Source organism: Natator depressus, chromosome 6 (assembly GCF_965152275.1).
Source record: "Natator depressus isolate rNatDep1 chromosome 6, rNatDep2.hap1, whole genome shotgun sequence".
Taxonomy (NCBI): Eukaryota; Metazoa; Chordata; order Testudines; family Cheloniidae; genus Natator; species Natator depressus.
The window spans coordinates 34,901,538-34,926,795 of record NC_134239.1 but is presented as its reverse complement, the minus strand read 5'-3'; the positions used below and the strand labels follow the sequence as shown (position 1 = coordinate 34,926,795).

The following is a 25,258-nucleotide window of genomic DNA, read 5'->3' as shown; positions in this document are numbered from 1 at the left end:
AAGCACTTAGAGGAGAGGAAAGTGATCAGGAACAGTCAGCATGGATTCACCAAGGACAAGTCATGCCTGACTAATCTAATTGCCTTCTATGATGAGATAACTGGCTCTGTGGATGAAGGGAAAGGACGTGTTGTTCCTTGACTTTAGCAAAGCTTTTGACATGGTCTCCCACAGTATTCTTGCCAGCAAGTTAAAGAAGTATGGGCTGGATGAATGGACTATAAGGGGGATAGAAAGCTGGCTAGATTGTCGGGCTCAACGGGTAGTGATCAGTGGCTCCATGTCTAGTTGGCAGCTGGTATCAAGTGGAGTGCCCCAAGGGCTGGTCCTGGGGCCGGTTTTGTTCAATATCTTCATAAATGGTCTGGAGGATGGTGTGGATTGCACCCTCAGCAAGTTTGCAGATGACGCTAAACTGGGAGGAGAGGTAAATACTGGGAGGAGAGGGTAGGGTAGGGATAGGATACAGAGGGACCTAGACAAATTGGAGGATTGGGCCAAAAGAAATCTGATGAAGTTCAACAAGGACAAGTGCAGAGTCCTGCACTTAGGACGGAAGAATCCAATGCACCGCTACAGACAAGGGACCGAATGGCTTGGCACCAGTTCTGCAGAAAAGGACCTAGGGGTTACAGTGGACGAGAAGCTGGATATGAGTCAACAGTGTGCCCTTGTTGCCAAGAAGGCCAATGGCATTTTGGGGTGTATAAGTAGGGGCATTGCCAGCAGATCGAGGGACGTGATCGTTCCCCTCTATTCGACACTGGTGAGGCCTCAGCTGGAGTAGTGTGTCCAGTTTTGGGCCCCACACTACAAGAAGGATGTGGAAAAATTGGAAAGAGTCCAGCGGAGGGCAACAAAAATGATTAGGGGACTGGAATACATGAGTTATGAGGAGAGGCTGAGGGAACTGGGGATGTTTAGTCTACGGAAGAGAGGAATGAGGGGGGATTTGATAGCTGCTTTCAACTACCTGAAAGGGGGTTCCAAAGAGGATGGCTCTAGACTGTTCTCAGTGGTAGCAGATGACAGAACAAGGAGTAATGGTCTCAAGTTGCAGTGGGGGAGATTTAGGTTGGATATTTGGAAAAACTTTTTCACTAGGAGGGTGGTGAAACACTGGAATGCATTACCTAGGGAGGTGGTGGAATCTCCTTCCTTAGAAGTTTTTAAGGTCAGGCTTGACAAAGCCGTGGCTGGGATGATTTAATTGGGGATCGGTCCTGCTTTGAGCAGGGGGTTGGACTAGATGACCTCCTGCGGTCCCTTCCAACCCTGATATTCTATGATTCTATAAGCCCCTGCTTAGATCCCCCGGAATGGTTTGCAGCTCTCAGCCTCCAAGTTCCCTACTTTTACATAACAATCCATCAAGCTCATTAGAATTATCTGAGATTCCAAGTGGGAAATTCCTGTTATCGATATAGAGTTCTTCCATTCAGACTACCAGCAGCAACAAGGGCATTCACCAAATGCTTGGCACTGGTCGTGGCTCACTTGAGAAAGCAAGGAATCCAGGTATACCATACTACCTCAACGATTGGTTTATTCTGAAGAAATCACACAGCATGTGACCAACTCCAATCATCAAATGCTTCAGCTTTTCACTGCCTGAGGTCTCAAAGTCAACATATAAAAGTCAACATTAGTACCAATCCAGAGGATACAATTCATAGTCTACAGCAGCAAAGGTTTATCTGCCTCAAGGCAGATTCAACACCATCATGGATTTCATCAACCATTTACAGGCTCATCCTCAAACTTCAGGACAAGCATACTCCAGACTTCTAGATCACATGGCCTCCTGCACTTACATAACATAGTATGCCAGACTTCACCTAAGTCACATGGTTGAAATATTTGTATCTTCCCAAAAGATATTATAGTCATAAAGGTGCAGGTGCCCCAGAAGTCCTATTGTATTTAAACTGGTAGAAGGACTATCCTTTTCCCCACCGTTGTCATCTAAGACACTAGTGACAAATGATTCCACACGTGAGTTGGGACTTCACCTGGACCATCTCCAGGCCCTAGACCTTTGGACTCTTGAGCAAGGTCCTAAGGAAGCCTGCAGCTGTGATGATCATGCTGATATTGGCTTGGCCAAGACAGTTCTGGTTCTCAGATGTGATTAATCTATCCAGTACACTTCCCTCTTCCAGAGATAATCTCCCAGAACAACAGGTAGATCCTCCATCCAGACCCTGATTCATTACACTTGACAGCCTAGATGAAGGCTAGCAAACCAGCATTGAGAGGAGTTGCTCTGCAGAGGTCCAAAGTATGTTAATCCACAGTAGAAAAGACTCTACTAGACCTGCATATTTGGCAAAGTGGAAAAGATTTGCTATTTGGACCCAGCAATATCAGTTAGCTCTCTTAGACACTGAGATACGTGCTATTTTGTATTACTTTTTATTGCTGGAAAATGTAGGACTGTTTATAAGCTCTTTAAGAGTACGCTAGGTAGCCAACCATCCCTCCCATTCTGGATCACCCAGCATTCTCCCAACTGACAGTAGCTAGATTCCTTAAGGGCCATATGCACCTGTTTCCCCCAGTTAAGAAGCCTTCCCCTGCTTGAGATCTCTAACATAGTCATAGTGGGATTGATTGCCCACCCTTCTGAGTCTCTAGCTATGTGCTCACTTTATCATTTATCCATGAAGATTGCCTTCCTTGTGGCAGTAACGTCTGCCCAAAGGGAAGGAGAAATATAGGTATGTATTACTATTACTGTGACTGGTGCACAATATATATATTCCAGGGGTGGCCACCCTGTGGCTTCAGAGCCGCATGCAACTCTTCAGAAGTTAATATGTGGCTCCTTGCGTAGGTGCTGACTCCAGGCTGGAGCTACAGGTGCCAACTTTCCACTGCTCAACCTCAGGCCCTGACTCCACTCCACCCCTTACCCCAAGGCCCCTTCCCCTTTCTGCCCCCTCCCCTGAGCCTGCTGCACCCTTGCTCCTCCCCCCTCCATCCCAGAGCCTCCTGTACACTGCGAAACAGCTGATCGCAGCTGGCAGGAGGCATGGGGAGAGAGGGGGAAGTGCTGATCTGCAAGGCTGCCGGTGCGCAGGATGTGCTGGGGTGAGGGGGCTGCTGATATATTATTGTGGCTCTTTGGCAATGTACACTGGTAAATTCTGGCTCCTTCTCAGGCTCAGGTTGGCCACCCCTGCTATATTTCATAAGGATAAGGTGGCCTTTAGGCCTCACTCTAAAATCTTGCTGAAAGTAGTCTGACTTCTATCTAAGTAATACCTGAATGTCTAGTACCAGTATAGCATTGTCTTTTTTCTTATGCCCCACTCCAGCCAAGGGGAAGCCATACTGCATACCCTGGATGTGCTTAGGGCACTATCATTCACTTTCAGGAATTCCCCAAGATTATTTGTAGTTTTCATAGGTAGGATGAAGGGACTAGCAGTATCTGTCCCTAGGATATCTAACTGGATTTCCAGTTGCATCAGAGTATACTGAGCTAGCTAGTTTAGATCTGCCAGTTAAGATTAGCGCCCACTCCATGAGGACTCAGGCAGATACTATGGCTTCTTTAAGAAGTGTACCAATCTTTGAGATCTGTAGGGCACCTATGTGGGATTGGATTCACACATTTCCAAAACATTACTCCCTTGTAAAAGCATCAAGAACTGAAAACCACTTTAGCAGAGCACTTCTTCAAGTCATTATTCAAATAGACTCCAAGCACCCTTCTCTTATGTGCCAGATCACTGCCTGTGAATTAGTGTTCTGCAATCTGACCCAAACCTGATAGGGCCCAACTACAAGTGTTGGGTCCAGGTTGGTTTGGTTGTGAAAACAACCAAACCCACTCAGGCTCAGGTCAGATTGGCTCACCTCTTCCTGCCCCACGAGGTCGGCACAGGTGGGTGCCCTGCTGGCTGCTGCCACCTCGCTGAGCTGTATGTGTTCAGCAATGAGTGTACTGAAAAGTTGCAGCGCCTCTCAGTCTGCAGTGTACACAGCTCCTGTGGCATTGGCCCCACTGGCAGGAGGAGAGCAGACCTCTCCTGTGAGTCACCAAAAGTGGAATAGATACAGACAAGCACTTGAAGAAGAAATGGTTACTTACTTACATTAAATGTGGTTCTTCAGCATATGTTGCCCACAGGTATTCCATGTCCAACATCCCCTTCCCCACTACCGTGGAGTGCTATAACAGCTAGATTCTGTATTGGTGAAGGAAGTGAGGGACAATTTGGCCTGCTTCACCCTTTACACCCTTGGGAGGCAGGCACTAGAACACTTCAGGCACAGGCGTGGCCGCGGTGGACACTGCTGGCCAAAAGAATCCAAACTTGAACACCTGAGATGCATGTGCACCTGAACTGGAACACATATGTACAGTATATCTCGAAGAACCTCAGTTACTATAGGTAAGTAATCATTTATTTCCATTCAGAAATGTTAAATATTGAATTGATATAGTCAAAAAATTGTAAAAATTATTTCTAAAGCCTATTATCGCTTGTAGCTTTTAATATACCTTCTTATCACCTAGAAAAAACTGTCTCATAGCCTGCTTTGTCAGTTATTTGTCTCACTCTGGTAAGCATATAAACATACAGAGGGAAGTGAGAGATTCATAATGCAACCTGTCTAGAGTTTGTCCAAGTATAACATTGATTATTTTAGTCTGAGGTGCAGTAGGGGTCCTAATAAGACAATCCTTTTCAGACAATATTAGAACAAGTGCCTGAAGGAAAGGCTATCTAGAGTCTAGTCCCATAAGTTGTTTCCCTCTGTACAAGAGGGTCGCACACTTCATAGCTTGTGAAGATTGAGCATATTGCACTCCCAGGGGGCTCCTTGCATTCCTCCATTCCAGCCCACAAGCTCCATGTGCCACCCTCCCACTCCTGTCTATTTCAGGAACTTCCTGCAACTCCCCCAACCCCTCCACCATTCCAGGGACTCTGTGTGTGCCTCCCCTCATTTATCCCTCTTCCCATACCAGGGTTACCCATTTCCCACCGCCCCCTTCAGTGTCTCTGTGTGCACCCTGATTCCCCCCAATGGCAAGGGCTCTGTGTGCATCCCAATTTTCTCCCCATATCTCCCACCCAAACCAAGTCCCCCACTGTGCACCTTCATGCCAGGGGATCTGTCTGCCCCCAGTGCCCACCTCCACCCCCTATGCCAGAGGTTGTATGTGCTCCTTCCCTCCTTCCCCATATCAGGGTCCCCAGTCTCCACCCTCTGCCCCACATCCCTGGCCAGGCGTTCTGTATGCCCATTACCCTCTTCCCATGTGCCAGGGGCTATGTGCATGCCTCTCTTCCTCCCTTTCTCCCACCCCCCTCCCCCCATCAATCTTTCTATCTGTGGGTGAGACATTCAGGGTGTCATTGGGAGGATGACAGGTTTCAGAGTAACAGCCATGTTAGTCTGTATTCGCAAAAAGAAAAGGAGTACTTGTGGCACCTTAGAGACTAACCAATTTATTGGAGCATGAGCTTTCGTGAGCTACAGCTCACTTCGTCGGATGCATCCGATGAAGTGAGCTGTAGCTCACGAAAGCTCATGCTCCAATAAATTGGTTAGTCTCTAAGGTGCCACAAGTACTCCTTTTCTTATTGGGAGGATGGGCAGAGATGAGATGGAGTATTGTTATGCTGGAAAGCATAATGGGTGCCATCAACCAGTTGTTTGATCTGTAGATAATTGCAGAGATGCTTGAAGCTGTGGCTGTGCGGATTAGATGGCAAGGGCTCCATGTGTCCCCAGTTTTTCTCCTTTTAGTTTTCCAGTTTTCTTCAGCATTAATAGGGTTCTGCACATTGATGCCTTGAGCATTTCCTGAAATTTTGAATTGATTAAAAGTTATTGCATTACAGATGGAATGCATTACACTTTGAGAGAAATGTTGTCAAATTGAGTATAAGCTTTGTAATGTAGACAAAAAATTGAACTGTACTAAACTATTTTTAATTTCAAAATGTGCACTTGTCCCAGTACCTTTAGCCAAAAATTCATGCAGAAATAGCTTCATTCTATTCATATGCGCACATTTTATAAAGGCCAAATAATGGGGGAGCATGGAGCTGACAAACCATGAACAGTAAATTTGCCTTCAGAAATATTTGGGAAGAACTGAAATAAAGTGGTGATAGCAGGTCGGTGGCTGGTTTTGTATAAAGGCCATGCTTTACTTGAATTTGACTGTAGCTTGAACTTGAGACGTGGTTTTTATCTCTCATGACTGAAATTGTTTTCTACTTTGGGAAAGTGCAACTGACAGTAATACTCTGCTGAAGAAGGCTGATTGACATTGATATTGAAGCACAAAGAAAATTCAGAACATTATCTGTTGCTAATCTGTGACGTAAGAGACACTTCTATGCACTAAAATTTTAGACAGATGAATAAAGCCTATTTAAGGTAGTTAGAGAGTATGTGGTCCATTTCCTTTTGGCTGTATGAGGGATTTTTATATATATCTTCCATTATCACAAATAGTTATGCTGGTAAAAGAAAGATTACCACCAATTCAATTCAGTTGAATACACAGGATCACTTTAAAGCCAGTAAAAAAGGATGCCAATCATTCCAACTCACTTTAAGCCACAAATTATGAAAACAAGAATAGGATATATCCAGGTTAAATTTTTGTTTGTTGTCCTTTCACAGGAGTGAGACTTTGGGAAGTGTGTGTGACAATATCAGAGTTAACTGCATCTTTGCCTTCTCCTCCACCCATCTTCCTTAAGAACACCCTTGTAAGGTTTCAGGCTCCCAGACGTCACCCCTCTGGGTCATTGACCCATTTCTCTCTCCCTTCACATTGAGGGTTTAGGCTTACAGTTCCTCTACACCTCACTGTAATTTCCCCAACAGATCTGACGGGTCCAGCATCTGAAATTAACCTTTCTCCAGGGGCTATAACAGTGTATACCAGTTACCACCTAGCCTGCACAAAGCAAAATACATTTATTCTTAGGGTTAAAGCATTACAGAGAAAATATATGTTAAAAAAATAAAATTTCTATGCACATGCTAAAAGCAGACTAGAAGTACCCATCAGTCTAATAGATCTAGTAAGCCAAAGTCCTTTCAACTCTTCCTCAAGGGTTGGGGCCCCCATTGGACAGAAGATGCTGTCCTTCGCTGAGTCAAAAGAAGTCCCTGTGTTAGTTTAAACCCCGACTTTTTATACCAAAAGCTCTTCTGTTGTCTGTTGGTCTCCGGAAAACCCATTTTGAACCAGGATATGCATAGCTCCTTCCCTGCTTCTCCCCCACCCCCACCCCCAGGTGGTACCTCTCTGGAGGTGTTCACAGCCTGAGTGATTCACCTTAATCACCCTCCGGTTTTGGTTCCTGGAGGAACTGTGGTAGTCCTGCCCCTAGGAGTTGCATACAATCCCTGGCCACAGTGATACCATGTATAGACTTTGATTCATAATCCATGCATAGACTTAACACAGTATGGTCTCCAAATATATTTCACGCAATTGCAACATTTGTGTTCTGTGCCGCAACAGGGTACATTATTCTTCTGGACAAGGCTTAAATTGTTTTGGTGATGTGGGTGGAGAAGGGTTGGGTTGGTCTCCCAACCTCGTGATGGACTGTGGAGCTTACTGCCAAAGGAAGTTGAGGCCAAGAACGTATAAAGAGTCAAAAATGCATTGGACGTTTATATGGATAACAAGATATCTAGAATGATCATAATTAATGATAAATTTTGTGGAAGAGATATTAAACTTCATGTCTCATGCTAACTGCTAGAGATCAGTTAGATATTTAACATGGGGTGCAGATTATCCGGTATCTGCCTACTGTAGGGTTCTGCCGCATCTGGTGCTGGCTGCTTTTGGAGACAGGATACTAAACTAGATACTGATCTAGTGAGGTAATTTCTATGTTTCTGTGGTGGGTGGGATGTGGAATGTTCATCATTCCAACTTCTTTGGACCGTGGAGGTTAGATCCACAGGAGTAACTGAAGATCCCACATCAGCTTTCCCAGTGCAGAAGATTATGCTGAACTACTAGCTTTGGAATTATATGGGCTCATCTTTGCCATAAAGTAGAACTGTTTTAGGTCATGGATAGGTTTCAAAGTAGCAGCCGTGTTAGTCTGTATCTGCAAAAAGAACAGGAGTACTTGTGGCACCTTAGAGACTAACAAATTTATTTGAGCATAAGCTTTTGTGGGCTACAGACCATTTCATCGGATGCATAGAATGGAACATATCGTAAGAAGATATATGTATACACATACAGAGAACATGAAAAGGTGGGTTAAGAGGCTAATTACTTAAGATGAGGTATTATCAGCAGGAGAGAAAAACTTTTGTAGTGATAATCAAGATGGCCCATGTAGACAGTTGACAAGAAGGTGCGAGGATACCCATGTTAAGTATCCTCACATCTTCTTGTCAACTGTCTACATGGGCCATCTTGATTATCACTACAAAAGTTTTTCTCTCCTGCTGATAATAGATCTTAAGTAATTAGCCTCTTAATCCACCTTTTCGTGTTCTCTGCGTGTGTCTATACATATATCTTCTGACTATATGTTCCATTCTGTGCATCCGGTGAAGTGGGCTGTAGCCCACGAAAGCTTATGCTCAAATAAATTTGTTAGTCTCTAAGGTGCCACAAGTACTCCTGTTCTTTTTAGGTCATGGATAATATTTCCATGCCACTGGGATGCTGGTGACAGTTTTAGGGTGTTGCTGGTTCACATATGCTCCCTTCCATCAGTTCCAGGATATTGTAGCTTGTATCTTAAATTTCTTTAATGAAATTTGTAGCCTGATGGCTATAATTTGTATAAATTGGTATCAGTTCTCATTAATCCCTGCCATCAGCAATTGCTGGATTTGGTAAATGTAATGTTTTGCTTAGGATGAAGCATCACAGTCTACTTTATATAACTAGTGAATTTCTAAATACTAAACTAGAAAAGTATTTTAACTTCAGTTTCAGATGACAGTGAATTGCACACAAGTGGTACTTTGAGAGCCTCAGAAAAGTCAACAATGGAGCAATTAGTAGAGAGAGCCTGTTTTAGAGACTATCAGCGTTTGGGACTGGGGACCATCAGTAGTAGCTCTTCTCGCTCAAAAACCGAGTATTTCCGAATAACTGCATTGAACAGGATGTATTCACTTTGTAGAAGGTGAGTTAATCAGTTCACTCTTATGTTTAGAAATGTGTATCTGCCATATTACACATCATCCACAACATCCATTACATATAACACATTTATTTAGAGAACAAAGTATTCTGGGAAAATAGCACTTGCCATAAACCCAAAACCAATAACACTGAACTTACAGCAAACATAGCAGTGCTGATATTCTCTTTCTTTTTGTTGTAACATATTTGTTAGCGTCTCTGCATATTTAGCTACTAAGACTTGTATTTTAGTTGGATCTATAATGTCCTTTTTGTACATTATAAAATCCTAATTTGTAAACTCCTAAAGGTCTATTCTCCTTGGCAGCTACATACAATCAATTCATTTTAAAGTTACTGGATGTTACATACATAAAACTTCTGTTTATGACTAGGAAAACAAGCCCTAGAAGTGCATGTTTATTAATACAGTTCAAACCAGAAACTGCAAATTAGAACTCATGAACCAGTCATTGGAGCACTTCCTTTAAAATGTTTGTCATATACAATATGTAAGCTCCTGAATGTAAGAAAGACGTTAATGCATAAGCCTGTTTTATTGTGAAAGTTCACTGAGATTTATTATCAGTGCCTACAAAAATGCATCTGATGAAGTGAGCTGTAGCTCACGAAAGCTTATGCTCAAATAAATTGGTTAGTCTCTAAGGTGCCACAAGTACTCCTTTTCTTTTTGTGAATACAGACTAACACGGCTCCTACTCTGAAACCTACAAAAATGCTGTTTAACACAACAGCAAATCTGCAGAAGTTTCATCACTGGAGCACTCACATCCTACAAAGACACTGCAGGCTAAAAGTTGTTTTCGTTATGGAAAAATGAAATTGCCATCACTTTCATAGAAAGAGCACAAAAAAATATTAAATCCAGACTGTTTGTCTCTTATCCAAAGCACCAATGTGACAGCAATACTTTTATTCAATCACGAGTGACTATTAGTTAATTTGAACCAAAGAAAACACTGCATTATATTAACTATGCTTTTAAATTGCTTATAATCACTATATTTTAAAAATAATTTTCATACCTTATCCTTACCCAAAAAATACCTGTTTGAATTTTTGTCACTATTTTGAGAAAAATAGTCAATATCCAATTGGTTTACAAATTTCAGGATATGAATGGTTATTTAATGTCATGTGATTTTGGTTCAGGTATTGTATTTTAGGAAATAGACCATAAGATTAGGCATTTCTTCCCTCATGATAAAGTTCAGTAAATGTCAAATAAGTTCACTTATGTTGTGTCACAAACAATCCTGTGTTTAGAGTAGCAGCCATGTTAGTTTGTATCTGCAAAAAGAACAGGAGTACTTGTGGCACCTTAGAGACTAAGAAATTTATTAGAGCATAAGCTTTCGTGGGCTCCAGCCCACTTCATCGGATGCATAGAATGGAACATATAGTAAGAAGATATATATACACATACAGAGAAGGTAGAAGTTGCCATACAAACTGTAAGTAGAGGGATTCTTTAGTAAAATGTAAAATCTCCCAAGTGCTCTCCTTAATCAGTTTTATTTTGAGAAAAAACTAACGCTTTAATTGAATCCTCTTTGTCAGAGGTACTCAAACTCTTTGAATCCTTCTTCCACTTATGTAACCAGAGACAACACTCCTGCTTGATTTTCTGTTTTCAAAACTATTGTATCATGGAAGTTCCCAAACTGTCTTTGTTTTGTTTTTTTAAACATTATATAACCAGCAATTTGTAATGTGCTGTTCCAAAACTGTTTCTTACTTAAATGCATTTTGACACGAGCCAGTTATGGTCAATGCCAAAGTACTGGCATTGACCATGCAATTGGCATGCAATTCAAAGCATCTAAACATTCTTGCCTTTAAAATGTCAGCGCCTGTACACAATCACTGGTGTCAAGTATAAAAATAATGTTTGTTTCCTTTGAAGAGCCCCAGTGATCTGTTTTCTATGTCATTCTCATAAACCTGACTCTTCAAATGATAGATTGAGGAGAGAAATTTAGGAAAAAATGAGGAGCGAGGAGATGTATCAACAAATAAGACTGTAAATGAAAAAAAAAAAGAAAAAGTAGTTATTTACATTTTCTCCAATGAAAGTTGCTTTTTAAAAATTCTAATACCCTTCAGCCTATCAAAATAATAATCAGGAGTACACTGTATTACAAAAATTAGCTTTTCTTTAAAAAGAATTTTTATTAAATAAAAATGCATATATCAGTGAAAACTGCAGATAAAGAAATATACATATCCTGTTTTCAAAATTTAAAAAGGAAAAGGAAGAATCTTTTTGAAAATAATTCTAATTATCTTTTTAATTTTCTCTCCATTGATTAATACAGCTATCCTGGACTTTTGGTAGTACCTCAGTCTGTGCAGGATAGCAGTTTGCAGAGGGTAGCTCGTTGTTATCGTCACAATCGCCTGCCAGTTGTCTGCTGGAAAAACTCAAAAATCAGTACTCTGCTGCTAAGAGCTGGGGGCTTCCATGGAAAGGGAGTTGTCGGCCTCTTCAAATCTCAAAACACACATACTGCAGGTGAGCTTATGTTGCTGGACTTTCTGCATGTGTTGTTTCAGTGAAAGAGGTTCTTTTCCTTTAGAGTAATATAGTGTTCTCATGAATAAATTATTTAATTTACAGCAACCCCACCTGCTTCCTTTAAACAATATTCTTCTAATTTGGTTTTGTTGTTGCACCTTATTTCCTTGATTCACAAACGAGTTCACGTTGTCATTATTTATGGGCTATAGAGATAGTTAGAGCAAATTCTATTCTTTTGACTCTCTGATGGCTTTGAGCATAATTTTAGTTTTACTTTGAGAGAGCGTTTTATAAAACCAAGGCCTGAGAGATTTCCAGAGTTCTGCTTGGGTTCTTTGGTTGAGATAAAGTTTCATCTTTCCCATGATCATCACTGGAACAGTGCAAGATCCGTCATAATGGAGTATCTTTGAAGAGAATATTGGAGGAAAGTGAATTGCATGTTTAGAGGGAAATGAATTGTGAAGGACACATTACTCTCAACTTTCACCTGCCACATGAGCTGCATGGTGTATCTTTAATTCTTACTCCTCTTTCTCATAGTTACTGTCTTGGTTTTTTGTTTTTGAGAGGGCCTGAGTGAGTTGTATATGATGTTTCGTTCTGTGGATAAAATAATGACACTGGATAAAGTCAATACTCATAGGCTCATAGATATTAAGGTCAGAAGGGACCATTATGATGCTAGCCAATAAGGAAAGTCTAAGTACTTGGGATACTTGTGACTGTATGAAGAAAACAGGACTGGTGCATCTCTTAGGCATATAGTGTTAAAAGTAGAATTCAAGACAAAAGTGAACTTAGTTATCTAAATAAGGAAGAATTTGGTTTGTGATTAACTATCCAACCCTAGCCTGACCCAGAGAAATTAGAGCAGAATGAAGGGTCCTTCTACCTCTTTGAAATACATGTTATCATGGGAGTTGGGAATTAACCAGCCAGTGGAATTTATTTCTAAGAAGAAAATATCAGAATGCTGCTCAGAAAGAATGAGAGGAAAGTGGCAAAACAGATATCCAATCAACATAGAAATTTCTGGGTCAATAAGTTCCTCCACTTCTGCAATTAAAGACTAAAAAACTGTTTTAAAGTACTTGACATTACTGAATAGTTTGCCCTGTGGAATTTCTCATTGTGAATAACATAATGTACAATGGTAAGCAAGTTACATAAAAGCAATGAGTGACTCAAGGTTCTCATGATGAGGACAGATTGCATGATTTAAGTATTTTCTGCATAATCCATTAAATAAAGTACTGCTTCATAGGGTATCTCTGTGAAATCACCATGGGAAATTGAAACTTATTGTATTCTGCAACTGCTGCTCACTAGAGGTTCCCCAGTAGTACACTTTGACCTACTGCTCAAGAGCAGTTTTTCTTTTTGAATATCATTGGCTGTTCTGGCCACCGGGCACCTTAAGTGCCCTCTCCACACCTGTACTAAGGGCATAAAGGACAGAGCGTCCCAGCCACCTGTCACTTCCTTCTTCTCACTCATTGCTGCAAGAGAGAACCCTTGTAGTGTCCACATCCCTTGCTCTAGTATTCATGTTAATTTGTTGTGGTTAGGATAGTTATTATTTCTTCTGTAGGTTTCTTTTATCTGTTGGCTATAATAAAATAAAGCAACTTAACGGTTTATTCATAGGTTTTCTTTACCCCACTGTACAAGGGTTTTACCCCATTGTATATTACTTTAAAATGGATGACATCAAGTCACAGGAGTTTAAAATTTGCCTCTCCTGTAAAGCAGTTAACAGTCGGCATTCTAGATGTCTCATTTACCTAGATGTAGCTCCAAATGCTCATCATTCTCCAAGTGTACTCAGAAGATGAGGGAAGCAAGACTCAAACTCTTCCTCCTGGAAAAATTGATGCAAGCCTCATCAGTTCCATGCACATCCACAGAGAAGCTTCATCAATCAAGGCAGTTGCATGTCTCCAGTTCCCCAGTGAGCCAAGACCCTACTCCTAGGCCCTTCGCCATTTCTCACAAGTCCCATTTGTCTGCCACATCAGCATCAACTTCTGAAAGGGGACCATAATTGATGCTGCTCCCAGCACCAGGGCAGGTACTGATCTTCTTCCCCAAATAGGACACAGAAATCGTTCTCTAGATCTTCTTCCACTAAGAGCCTGAAAGCAGAGTCCTATTCTAGTATCTCCATACTAACGTTGAAACTGGCACTGACAGCTCCCTTCCAGAGTAAGGACTGCACTGCCTCCAGTTCTGATCATACAGCACAGACCTCAGTACCAGCTTCAGCACAGAGTGCCTTATTCACAGCATCATCAGCCTCTTTGATAGCATCTGACACCACAACACCAGATGCCCAGTTGCTCACCATATGAGCACCAGTGCGGTTCTCAGCATCAAGTGACCTCACTTTAGGCCCAGTACCAGAATCACCTCTTATTGAGAGATTCAGAGAGGTTATCACCAAACCCCATTTGGCAGCCTGGTCCTGTTTGCAAGAAGCCTGGGATGGGATAACCTTGTACCAGTCAGTCCTTGAGATAATAAGCAAAAAGTATCCCTTCTGGTTTCAGCTGTTCCAACCCCCTTCTTGACCCTCTTCGGGGACCCTTCTCACAAGAGACTTAGAAGCAAGAGATAAACTCCCTCATACAACCAGGAGCAGCGGAGGGAATGCCCCTAGAGTTCAATGTCAAGGGCTTTTACTGCTTAATCCTGTAGAAGAAGGAAGTTGGAAACTGATCCTTGATCTTTGACAGTTCAGTGCCTTCATCTATTGTTTCAAATTCTGTATTGCTACCTTTCTATAATCCCCAGTTTGGATCCTATGGGCTGGTTCATGACTCTCAACTTACAGGATGCTTATTTTCACATTTTGATATATCCAGCTCACAGGAGGAAGGAACATCATACTATCAGTATGGAGTCCTGTGCTTTGGCCTCTCCATAATCTCACCAGTGTTCACCAAAGTTCTGGCAATGGTGTCGAGCCCAAATGAGAAAACAAGGACTCCAGGTATAACGCTATCTAGACAACCATCTAGCAAGGGAAATCCCCACAACAAGTGACCAACTCATTTAAATTATTCTAAATCTCTTTGCATCACTGGGACCCCAAGTCAAAAAAAAAGAATCCACCCCGATCCCAAATCAGATCATAGAATTTATCAGAGCAGTGTTAGATTCTGGGTCGTCAAGAGCATGCCTCCTTCAGAGATTTCAGACAGTGACAGACTTCATCAGACAGCTCCAGGAAAGCCCAAAAACACCATTGAGGACCCACCTCAAACTCATAGGGCACATGGCAGCCTGCACTTACACCACATTCATTCAGCTCCACCAATTATAGATTATGGGGAGATGGTCTCCTCGTGAGATGGTCCTATATATAAACATTCTAGAAGTCAGGGCTATTCAACTGGCTTTCCTACCTCTTATTTAAAGGCTTAACTGTCCACGCTTTCTTAACAACACCAAAGCAATACAGCATATCAACAAGCAAGTGGGTGAGCCAGATCCTCTTCACTGCCAGGAAGCCATGCATCTCTGGGATTTGGTGTATCTGTAATCATACCACACTTGGCCTCCAGACTACTTTGTCAGATCAATTTAGCAGAGACTTATTTGAAAGAAACATGATCCCTCGAGCTCAGTCCTTCATGTCATTGTTTGCATATGGGGGTTTCTAAAAATGGAATTGTTTGCAGCAAGTGCCATATGTTCTGCTCCAAAAGAGGCATCCTCATGGATGCCTATCTCATCCTGTGGGCTCCAAATTTAATGTATGCCTTTCAACCAACACCTGTGATACCCAAAATTCTGAGGAAGCTCAGGCAAGATGGTTGTATGATCATGATAGTCCCAGAATGGACCAGATCTAATGAATCTAACAATACAGAAATCAGCCTGGTTTCTCAGAATGATGGCCCCAAATCATTACACCTTGCAGCCTTGGAGGCTGGCTGGGTGACATCAACAGAGAGAAGCTGCTCTGCTGTAGCCCAAAATACCTTTCTTCAATGCAGAAAGCCTTCAGCCAGGTGGACCCTTCAATCATACGAGACCAAATGTCAGAAGCTTTCTATGTGAGCAGTTCAGCATCAGTTCTCAGCGTTGACAGTTCCAGTTTCAGCAATATTGGACTATTTACTTTCTCTGAAGGAATCAGGACTCTTCGCTCAGTAAGAGTGCAACTGGCAGCGATCTCTGGAAATCAACCTCCTATGCAGGGCCACACCACGTTTTCACACCCCATAGGGATGAAGTCCATGCTTGAATAATAAGAGTATAACCATAGGAATTTGCCACCAACCACCTGACCAGGATGGTGACAGTGATTGTGAAACGCTCAGGGAGATTAGAGGCTACAAAATCAGAAAACCCAACAATAATGGGGGATTTCAGCTACCCCCATATTGATTGGGTACATGTCACCTCAGGAGGGGATGCAGAGAGAAAATTTCTGGGCACATTAAATGACTGCTTCTTGGAGAAGCTTGTCCTGGAACCCACAAGGGGAGAGGCAGTTCTTGATTTAGTCCTAAGTAGAGCACAGGATGTGGTTGAAGAGGTGAATATAGTTGTACATCTTGGTGATAGGAGCCATGATGTAATTAAACATCCTTGGGGAGTGGGGGAGGGAAGAATACCATAAACCCAACACAGTAGCATTTAACTTCAAAGAGGGGACTGACACAAAAATGAGGAAACTAGTTAAATGGAAATTAAAAGGAGCAGTCACAAGAGTGAAGTGCCTATACGCTGCATGGAAACTATTTAAAAACACCATAACAGAGGCTCAAACCAAATGTATACCCCAATTAAAAACAAATAGCAAGAGGACAAAAAATACCATCATGGCTAAACATCAGAGCAAAAGATGTGGTTAGTGTCAAAAAAGCATCCTAAAAATTAGAAGTCAAATCTTACTGGAGAGAATTCTCCTATCCTCCTAGCACAGTCTACACTAGGGGTTAGGTCAGTTTAACTGCATCACTCAGGGGTGTGGATTTTTCTCACTCCTGAATAAAGGAATGGAAAACATGCTTTATAGTGATAGACTCAAGAAGCTCAATCTGTTCAATTTAACAAAGAGAAGGTGAAGCGGGTGACTTGATCACAGTCTGTAAGTACCTAGCTGGGAAACAGAAATGTGATAATAGAGGACACTTCAATCTTGCAGACAAAGGCATAACAAGATCCAATGTTTGGAAGTTGAAGCTAAATAAATTCAGACTGGAAATAATGCACGAATGTTTAACGATTAGGGTAATTAACTATTGCAACAACTTACCAAGGGTTGCAGTGGATTCTCTATTGTTGGCAGTTTTTAAATCTAGATAGGGTGTTTTTCTAAAAGATAGACTTTAGTAAACAAGAATAAATTTAGGGAAGTTCTGTGTTATACAGGAGTTTAGACTTGATGATCACAGTGATCCCTTCTGGCTTGATGATCTATGAATCTAGGAAATGTTGCAAGTCAGTTGATGTGCATTAAAGGCAGAATGCAAAGTGTTCTCTCTGCTCTCATTCTGTCACCTTTTTTACATCTGATTGTTATCTATGTTGTTTTGATCTTACACATATGTAACTATAGCAATAATTTAATCTATTTTGTACTTTTTTGTATTTATATAGTTCCTCCTAATTTAGAATCTTCAAGCAGCATAGAACAGGAGAAGTATCTGCAAGCCTTACTGAATGCAGTTTCCATCCACAGTAAAATGAATGGCAGTAATACTCTCACTGTAAGACCAACAATTGCTTTGTCTCCAGGTAAAAGTGCGCAGCACTATTCTTTTCTGTAACTAAGATGAAAAGTAAAACCACTGTGATTGTCTGTGTCTAGACTCCCCAGTCTGATTTCTGTTACTCCTTCAGTGTGACTTCTTAATGTTACAGCTTCTGGGTAGCTTCTTTACTCCAGTGTTTTACAAATGTGTTTTCCATAGCGTCAAGAATGTTGAAAGGTAAATTATTCTCCAGAACAATTTCAGTCAGGCCAAATTTATAGATAAATTTGGACCATCATAATTTTTATTATTTGACACACTATTTCAGAGTTTCTCAACCAGGAGCTGCACCAGAGGGATCACAGAAGGAAATCAGGAGAGTTGCAAGGCATTCAAAATGTTGTTACAATTCTAAAACAAAGCAAATAAAATTTCCAAAATAATTTCATGGTGGCCAATACCTTCAAAGTTTGTGAGGTCCAATGTAGTAATAGTAGTTGTATTGTACAGGCTTATCACTATTATCATTAATATATATATTTTTTACTCTTTTTATATTAAATGTAAGGAGGTTGCAAAATATTTTTGCTTCAAATAAGGGGTCACCAATCTGAAACGGTTGAGACACGCTGCTTTGTTTTATATTAGATGAAGATTTGTAAAGATTGTTGGAAGTTGATGCTACATGAACATATATGGTATTTATCTATAAAAGTAGTGGAAGGTGCATAAGCAGTGGTTATTTCCATGTTTTACACAGTCAAAAAGAATTTTCATTTCTTTTCCAGGTATAATTTTAGTTAAATAAATTGAAAATTCTTGCACTACACTCTAGTTTTGCTAGATCTGAGTGAAATCACTAAGAAATTTGTCAGTATTCTATTACAGTTATCATGTGATGAAACCTGATCGGTTTCATGTAAAGCTAACTCAAATAATGTTTTAGAAACAGGAGCATGCAATTTGAAAAGTTTGTCTACTTGGCTTAATCAGTTGGTGGAACTGACTTAGTGTTTCCAAATAATGGCTTTTTTTTTTTTTTTTTTTTTTTTTTTGCAAAGTAACACCATCCTAAATTTGTGCCTGCTTTGCTTCATTTATCATTAAATACTTCGATTGCATTAGCCATAGCTAACCCTCCATAATGTTGCAAATGTACACATTATCTCTAAAAACAAGTTTAAGGAACTTTGAAAGTACAAAATTGGCAGCAATTAAATACATTCAGTATGAAAAGAACATGTTTGTGTTTTGAGTAATGTTAGTCTGAATGACATTGTAGTTTTTAATCTTTTATTCTTTTTGACTGACTTTAGGCACTGAAAGGAGGGCTTCAAGAATGTCCACTGTGGTTAAGCAGGTAGTGCCAGGACATTTGGATGTAAATCTATCCAATAGCTTTGCTCGAGGAGGTTAGTAAGACTAGCTCAAAGACTAGTCATTGATGTAATCTGAAATAAAATGTATAATAAAATGTTAGTAGTGAAATAAAAACAATTAGTTCATACATGAATTAATTGCATTATAAAATAATAAAACACATATTAGAATTCTTTAATTCATCAGCCGCACGTGGAGTTAAAACATGTATCTTTTATTGCTTAAGTAAGTAAATAGCCATTAATTGTTAACAGAATATTATTAGCTTCCAAGCAAGTTCAGACTTGCATTAGAGTTGTGAATGAGTAATTCTTTAGAATCCTAACATTACAGATCAACACAATAGTTGGGTGAAAATTATTTGATGCCTCATGAATATACAAATGTATGCATCTGAATGATATTACTCCAGGGAAATTAAGGACAGAGCAGGACAGCCGGTGATGGATAGGGTTGTACAAATGGGCCAGTTAGAGCTGAAGGAGAGCTTACTGAGTCTGAAGTTACTTCCAGCTGCCATTTTTACTTTGTGGGATGTGTGTATGAAGGAGAGATGTATGTATGCAGAGAGCTTTGTTTAAATAAAATACTAATACAATAAAAAGCCTTACTAACTTGGTGCTTTGAGAGTCTGCGTGTCTGGGAGTTGGCCTTGGGTTGCTGCTAAGAGGCAGAGACAGACTTTTTTCATTTGTCAGGAGTGAAATCAGACCTTTTGACTCTTCTGCTTTGAGCCAATTGTTGTGATTTCATTTTGAACAGCCGCTGCATAAATCAGTGCACTGAAATTCATTTTATGTTTTTAGGATAGAGGTGAGGATGCAAGGATATTTGCTAACAGTCCCAATTCCATCCCAAGTATCTGGCATTGGGAAAATGTTTGTGTTGCAGTTACCACCTGTGGCCACTAAAGACTGCTGCTAGGCAGCCAGAGACTGCTTTTCTTGTATTATTCTTCCTTGTATCTTCTACCAGTTTCCATAGCCATCCAGTTACCCACCTGTGAAACAGCCACTCAACAGCTCCTTCGACTCATCCTTGCAGGAGTGAGGGAGAGAGGAAGCACCAGATTGTGGTAGAGGAAAGAACTTCACAGGTGGAGGATAGGGAAATAACAATGTTATGTGGGGAAAGAAAAGAGAATTTGGTAGAGAGATATACTCAAAAGTGGTAGAGGAAGAGATTAGAAGAAGGAGTCTCACAGTGCTGTGGTAAATGGAAAGGGGAAACCTATATGGAGCTGTATACGGGGAAGTGAAGTGAGGGACAAAGCAGAGGGAGAGACGAGAAAAAGAAACCTCACAGGAATGGGACGAAAATTAGGGAGAGGACGTTTTGTGCAGCTCCATACGTGACAACTTATAGTAAAATATGTATGAAGCTAATTTGCATATTTGCTAATGATTTTCGTATAACCATAAACTTCTGCTTCTGGTGAATACATACCGCCCCACGCAGTGATAGGCCATGGAGCTGCACGGAACCTGGCACCTGGGGTAGGTAGGAGAGTATCTAGAGGTACTGCAGTGGATGGGTTTGGGATGGTGTCTGTTTGAGGATGCTGGGTAAATGGGTGTGCACTAGGCTGTCTAAGTAGATAAGGTACTGGAGGATGGGATGCTGGGCTAGCTGTGGGTGCTTGTTTGATGGTTGCATGAGGCTCCTAAGGGGTGGAAACTGAGGTGTTTGGGATGGCAGTGCTGAGATAGCTGAGAGGGAGTTTGATGGTTGTCTGCAGTTACTGGGATGCATGGAAAGTGTTGGGGGGGAAGGGGGGAGAAAGTGGCTGATATAACCAGGAGGGTAGGATGGTTGCTGGTTGATGGAGGTGGAAGTGGGGATGTATGCCTGGGGTTACTCTCTAGGAGATATGTGAGCCAGTGGGGCCAGTGTTGGGTCACACCTTATGCTGTTCCCTCTGCTGGGTTCCAGCACAGGGAGGAGACAGAGGGGCCATCTGACTGTCTGCCCAACAGGCACAACAGCTGCCCTAGGTGGTCTGAAAGTGTAACTGCAGGGCCAATGTCTGCAGTCTGCTCACAGCTCAGCAAGATACATGGGAATCCAGCTGAAATGCAGGAATGTGTGACAAGTTTGTCAAATGATGGCTGCCCCAGTTAAGGCAGGAAGCCCTGGAGTGAATATCTCCTAATAAGGGACTAAACACCCAGTCATACCAGATAGCAGGCTACTGTGCTCCCACAAGATAATACAGACATCCAAATTATCCCATCAGTGATTTTATATGTAATTTTGCTATTGCTAGATTTATATGCTCTTTCATGGTTTGTTACGATTGCACCATTGTGAAGCAATGTCACAACACAATATGTGGGTGTGGGGCAGAGACTGGTAAGATTCAGTGGACATCTGGCTGACTAAAAGAGCAGGCTGCCTTAGGAAGGCAGCCAGAAAATGGTGGTATTTTTGAGATGCTAATAATTAAGACATTTAATTAAAAATACATAAAACTAATATTCACCATAATATGCACACAACTCTCCAGAGACTTTGGAGCAAATATTTCTGTCCCTTTTCCTCTCTTTTATGTTCCACTGGGTAACCCAAAAATAAATACCATATACTACTAGTCAACAATGAGTCAGTCTGTCTCAGCCAACAGCCCAAGCAGTGCAGAATCCATTTAATAATAGGATTATGCAGTACACTGTCCAGAATTGTAGGTGAAACACTTCTGTTATTAGCAGCATTGCTGAGTTTCTGAGCGTGGTCCCTTCTTCCAGTTCCTTATTTTTCCTGGACATCATACATATGGGGCCCAAAAGCTGTGTTTTACTATGATGTGACCCAGCAGGAAATGACATTTCCTGTATTTTGTGTGTATGTGCACACAATATTAATTACATGTCAGGGTGTATAGGCATCTTTTTATTATTTAAATCAAAATGAATAAATATACCAGGGTTAGCCTAATGTTCTGCAAACTTTTTGAAATCAGAACAGTTCTGAATATGAATATCAGGCCCTCCTGAATATATGCAAGTCAGACCTATGCTCATCCACTGTCTGTACAATATTATGTTCTCTAGAAATATCAGAACAAAGTGTTTACATAAAATCCAGTCAGAGTGGTTCTGTTGTAAAGTAAATGGCCAATCAGTTACATTTTGCTGTAATTCTTCAGTACTAGGGCTTTCTTGGCTTTTTTTTATATCTTTCAGAACAAACATAATATTATTCAAAGTACAGACCTTTGTGTCTCATACTGTCTTCAACGTTGGTTCAAATATGGTGTGGTGCATAATTGGCTATATGGAACAGTGTTTGTCATCTGGTTTTATCCCCAAGCATATAAACAGTTAAGAGGTAATGTTAGTGGAATAGAATGTTGTCACAGGATAATAGTCTCTTGCTGCTAGATAGATACTGACATATTTATGGAAAATAAATGTGGAGTCAAAGCCAAGACATTTATTGAAAAAGCAGGAGACGTTGTTACTGTAATTATGTTCTGTTATAACATTTATGTTATATCAAATGGTTTGTGTAGATTTAAACACTTGGAGCCAAATCCTGCTCTTTGTTGCACACGCATGACTCCCTCTGGAAGTCAGGAGTGTGCACTTGAAGGAAGAATTTGCCCCTTGATATGATGAATGTTAGTGGTTTAGAGTGATAATTTTCTTAAACAGCATACGCCTTATACTGTGCTTTAGAAGTGCAGATAGGTAGGTAGGTAGGAAGGACTGCTGTCCTGCATTCTGATAGACCTGGAGAACAGAATAATTATGTGCTTAAGCCAGTCAGAGAGGAGCAGATACAGCTTTATACAAATATCCTGTGGCTTTATGGTGAAACTTGCTTCTGACAGGGTAATGTTAATAGTAATGTTCTTCAATAAGGTATCCAGCAATCTGATTGAATGGCTCAATTTCCATTTGATAGAATTATCATATAATGGCATATCTTCTTGGCTGTGCTGCATGTTTGGAATTATTGCAACACCTTGAAAATTATTTATTTTGATTAATAGGTACTGCTTTTCCATTTTGTATTAGTTTTCTATTGTTTTGTAATGACTAAGAAATGCACTACCTGTTATCTTGTACTTTTGAAAATTATTTGAATATAACCCTACATCAGTGGAAACTGACAAGTAACCTTTTTCTTTTCTCCTATTCAATTTGCTATGACTGTCTCGCTGCAATGTGCATTCCATTCCTCCTCCTTCTGTCTGTACTGTTATCTACCAGTGCTTGGGTACAGAGATAAATGTTTCACTCACTCAAATTCCAAATCAGCAGCTAAGGGAAGAGTCCATCAAGGTACTGTATTCTGGCAGTATATTTTATTCTACCATCTCCATAGCTAGTGCTATGTTTTCATATATGTTCAAGTGTCAGTGTTAGGCAATCTTAACTGCGTTAACAAAGTTTTATGACTGTGGTTAGTCATACAATTTAGCAAATTTTACATTAACATTTGTACTGTCTAGTACAGAATGGCCTCCAGATTTTAAATATCCCTTTTAAAATCTATTAATCCTTGCCAAAAAATTAACAGAAAACCATACCCCAAAATAGCATTTGCTACTTTTACTACTCAGTAGCAGAATAACTTAAGAAATATTATTATCCAGTCTGTGAACTTTCCTGCCAACATCATCAATAAAGTTGATGAACAGAGAGGTAATGGCTTCTGCCGAACTAGAAATACGTAAAAACATAATGTATACCAAATAAAGAAAGCCATATCTTCTAAGAGTCTACTACAAATAATAAGGTACAAAAATTAGATACCAAATAGAATAGAAAGTCATTAACTTTGTCTTTTTAATCACTGTTACCCATCACTGGTAAATGTACTAGTCTGCATGTATTTGTAATTGGCTCTGTGGCTTTTGATGTGCCACAAGCTATAATCACGGCCTGCTTTGACATTTGCAAAATAGGACTGATATCCGAAGAGATTTCTCTAGTATATAGTCTCTGTGTCCATCTTCTTTGTGGGAATTTACAACCTTTTATACAGAAAATGAACAACAGTTTATTTCTATTATTAGATGACTACTGTGATTCTTTCCTGAGTAATGAAAACTTCATTATTATTACTTCAGTGATATATTAGATATGGAACAAAAGCTAACATTAAAGATAATCATTGAATAAGTGAGATGCTTTTTACAACTAGCTTTTTATGAAGAAGGAGCTGTTTAAAGGGTGACTGTTATCAACTTTAAGTTCCTAACAAACCCTTCTCATTTGTTCCTACTGTTTGTTCACATCTAAAGCTGTGAGCCAGACAAGCAGACAGACTATGCTGTACAAAAGGGCAAGTCCCTGTCTGAGATTTCTCTACAGTATTATTGTTTGAGTAGAAGTACTGTGCTATTTTTAAAAAAAACTCTGACCTGTTTCAGATATCTCAGTGGGATCTCACCACTATCTACAGTTTTTATCATTTTATTTATACAGGAAGCCTCAGCTACTACATAGTATTAGGTTTTAGTGAGGACTTTTTTCTTTCTTTTTTATTCTTTGTATCTCAGGGTCAAGATTTTCAAAGATGACTAGATATTTTCAATTCCTCAGTTTTTAGGTGCTTGATAGATTTATAAGCAAGAAGGGACCGTTACGATCATCAAATCTGACCTACTGCATAACATAGACCATAGAATTCACCCGATAACTTGAACTCCAAACTTCAGACACTGTAATGGGATTGAATATTCAGAAAGTGCTGAGTTACCCGCCTTCTGAAAATTAGATGCCTTTAAGTTGTCTCAGGTTGGGCATGCAAAAATTGAGGCATTCAGAATTACTAGTCGTTTTTTAAAAATCTTGTCCCAGATATCTAGCTTGGTTGATTGAGGCACAGAATCACATAAATTAGCGAGAGAAAATATTTATTAGGTTACCTAGTCCATCTCTCTGCCAATGCAAGATTGATCACTGCTGTATATTTACTGCTGCTTTCTTATATGGAGGTGATATGGTTCGTTGAAGGCCCCACAGTGAACTAGAGAGAGAATTGAAATATGATCCCAAGATCTTCTAGGCACCACCATCACCTTTGCTCTAACGACTAGACCAGTGGTTCTCAACCAGGTTTCATGGGGGTCTCCAAGCAGGGCCAGCATTAGATTCACTGGGGCCTAGGGCAGAAAGCCAAAGCCCCACCACATGGGACTGAAGTCCAGGTCCCTGAGCCCCGCCACCCGGGGCTGAAGCTGAAAACTGAGCAGTGTGGCTTCGTGGGGGCCCTGGGCAATTGCCCTGCTTGCTACCCCTACCGCCGGCCTTGGCTTTTAGATTCAGAAAAAAAGTTATTGTGGCACAGGTGGGCCATGGAGTTTTTATAGCATGTTGGGAGGGCCTCGGAAGAAAAAGATTGAGAACCTCCACACTAGACCCTTCAAACATCTGTCAAAATGTAATTGTGGGGCATATGCCCAAAACAAGGGACGTGCTTAAAATCAATGTAGGCATGAATATTTAAATACTAAGCTTC

The 25,258-nt window shown here is 40.6% G+C and overlaps 1 protein-coding gene across 4 annotated transcripts in view; it reads left to right on the top strand.

The window, feature by feature from the left end:
* The window catches only part of SBF2 (SET binding factor 2), a 563,151-nt gene that overhangs the window by 479,407 nt on the left and 58,486 nt on the right, over positions 1-25,258 (top strand). For 2 of the 4 annotated variants that reach the window (XM_074955032.1, XM_074955031.1), the window contains exons 26-30: positions 8,957-9,155; positions 11,494-11,690; positions 17,313-17,450; positions 18,724-18,819; positions 23,002-23,073. In XM_074955032.1, coding sequence (XP_074811133.1) covers positions 8,957-9,155; positions 11,494-11,690; positions 17,313-17,450; positions 18,724-18,819; positions 23,002-23,073 — 702 coding nt within the window. The remainder of the gene's footprint in view (positions 1-8,956; positions 9,156-11,493; positions 11,691-17,312; positions 17,451-18,723; positions 18,820-23,001; positions 23,074-25,258) is intronic. The other 2 variants (XM_074955033.1, XM_074955034.1) reach the window with 2 other exon arrangements.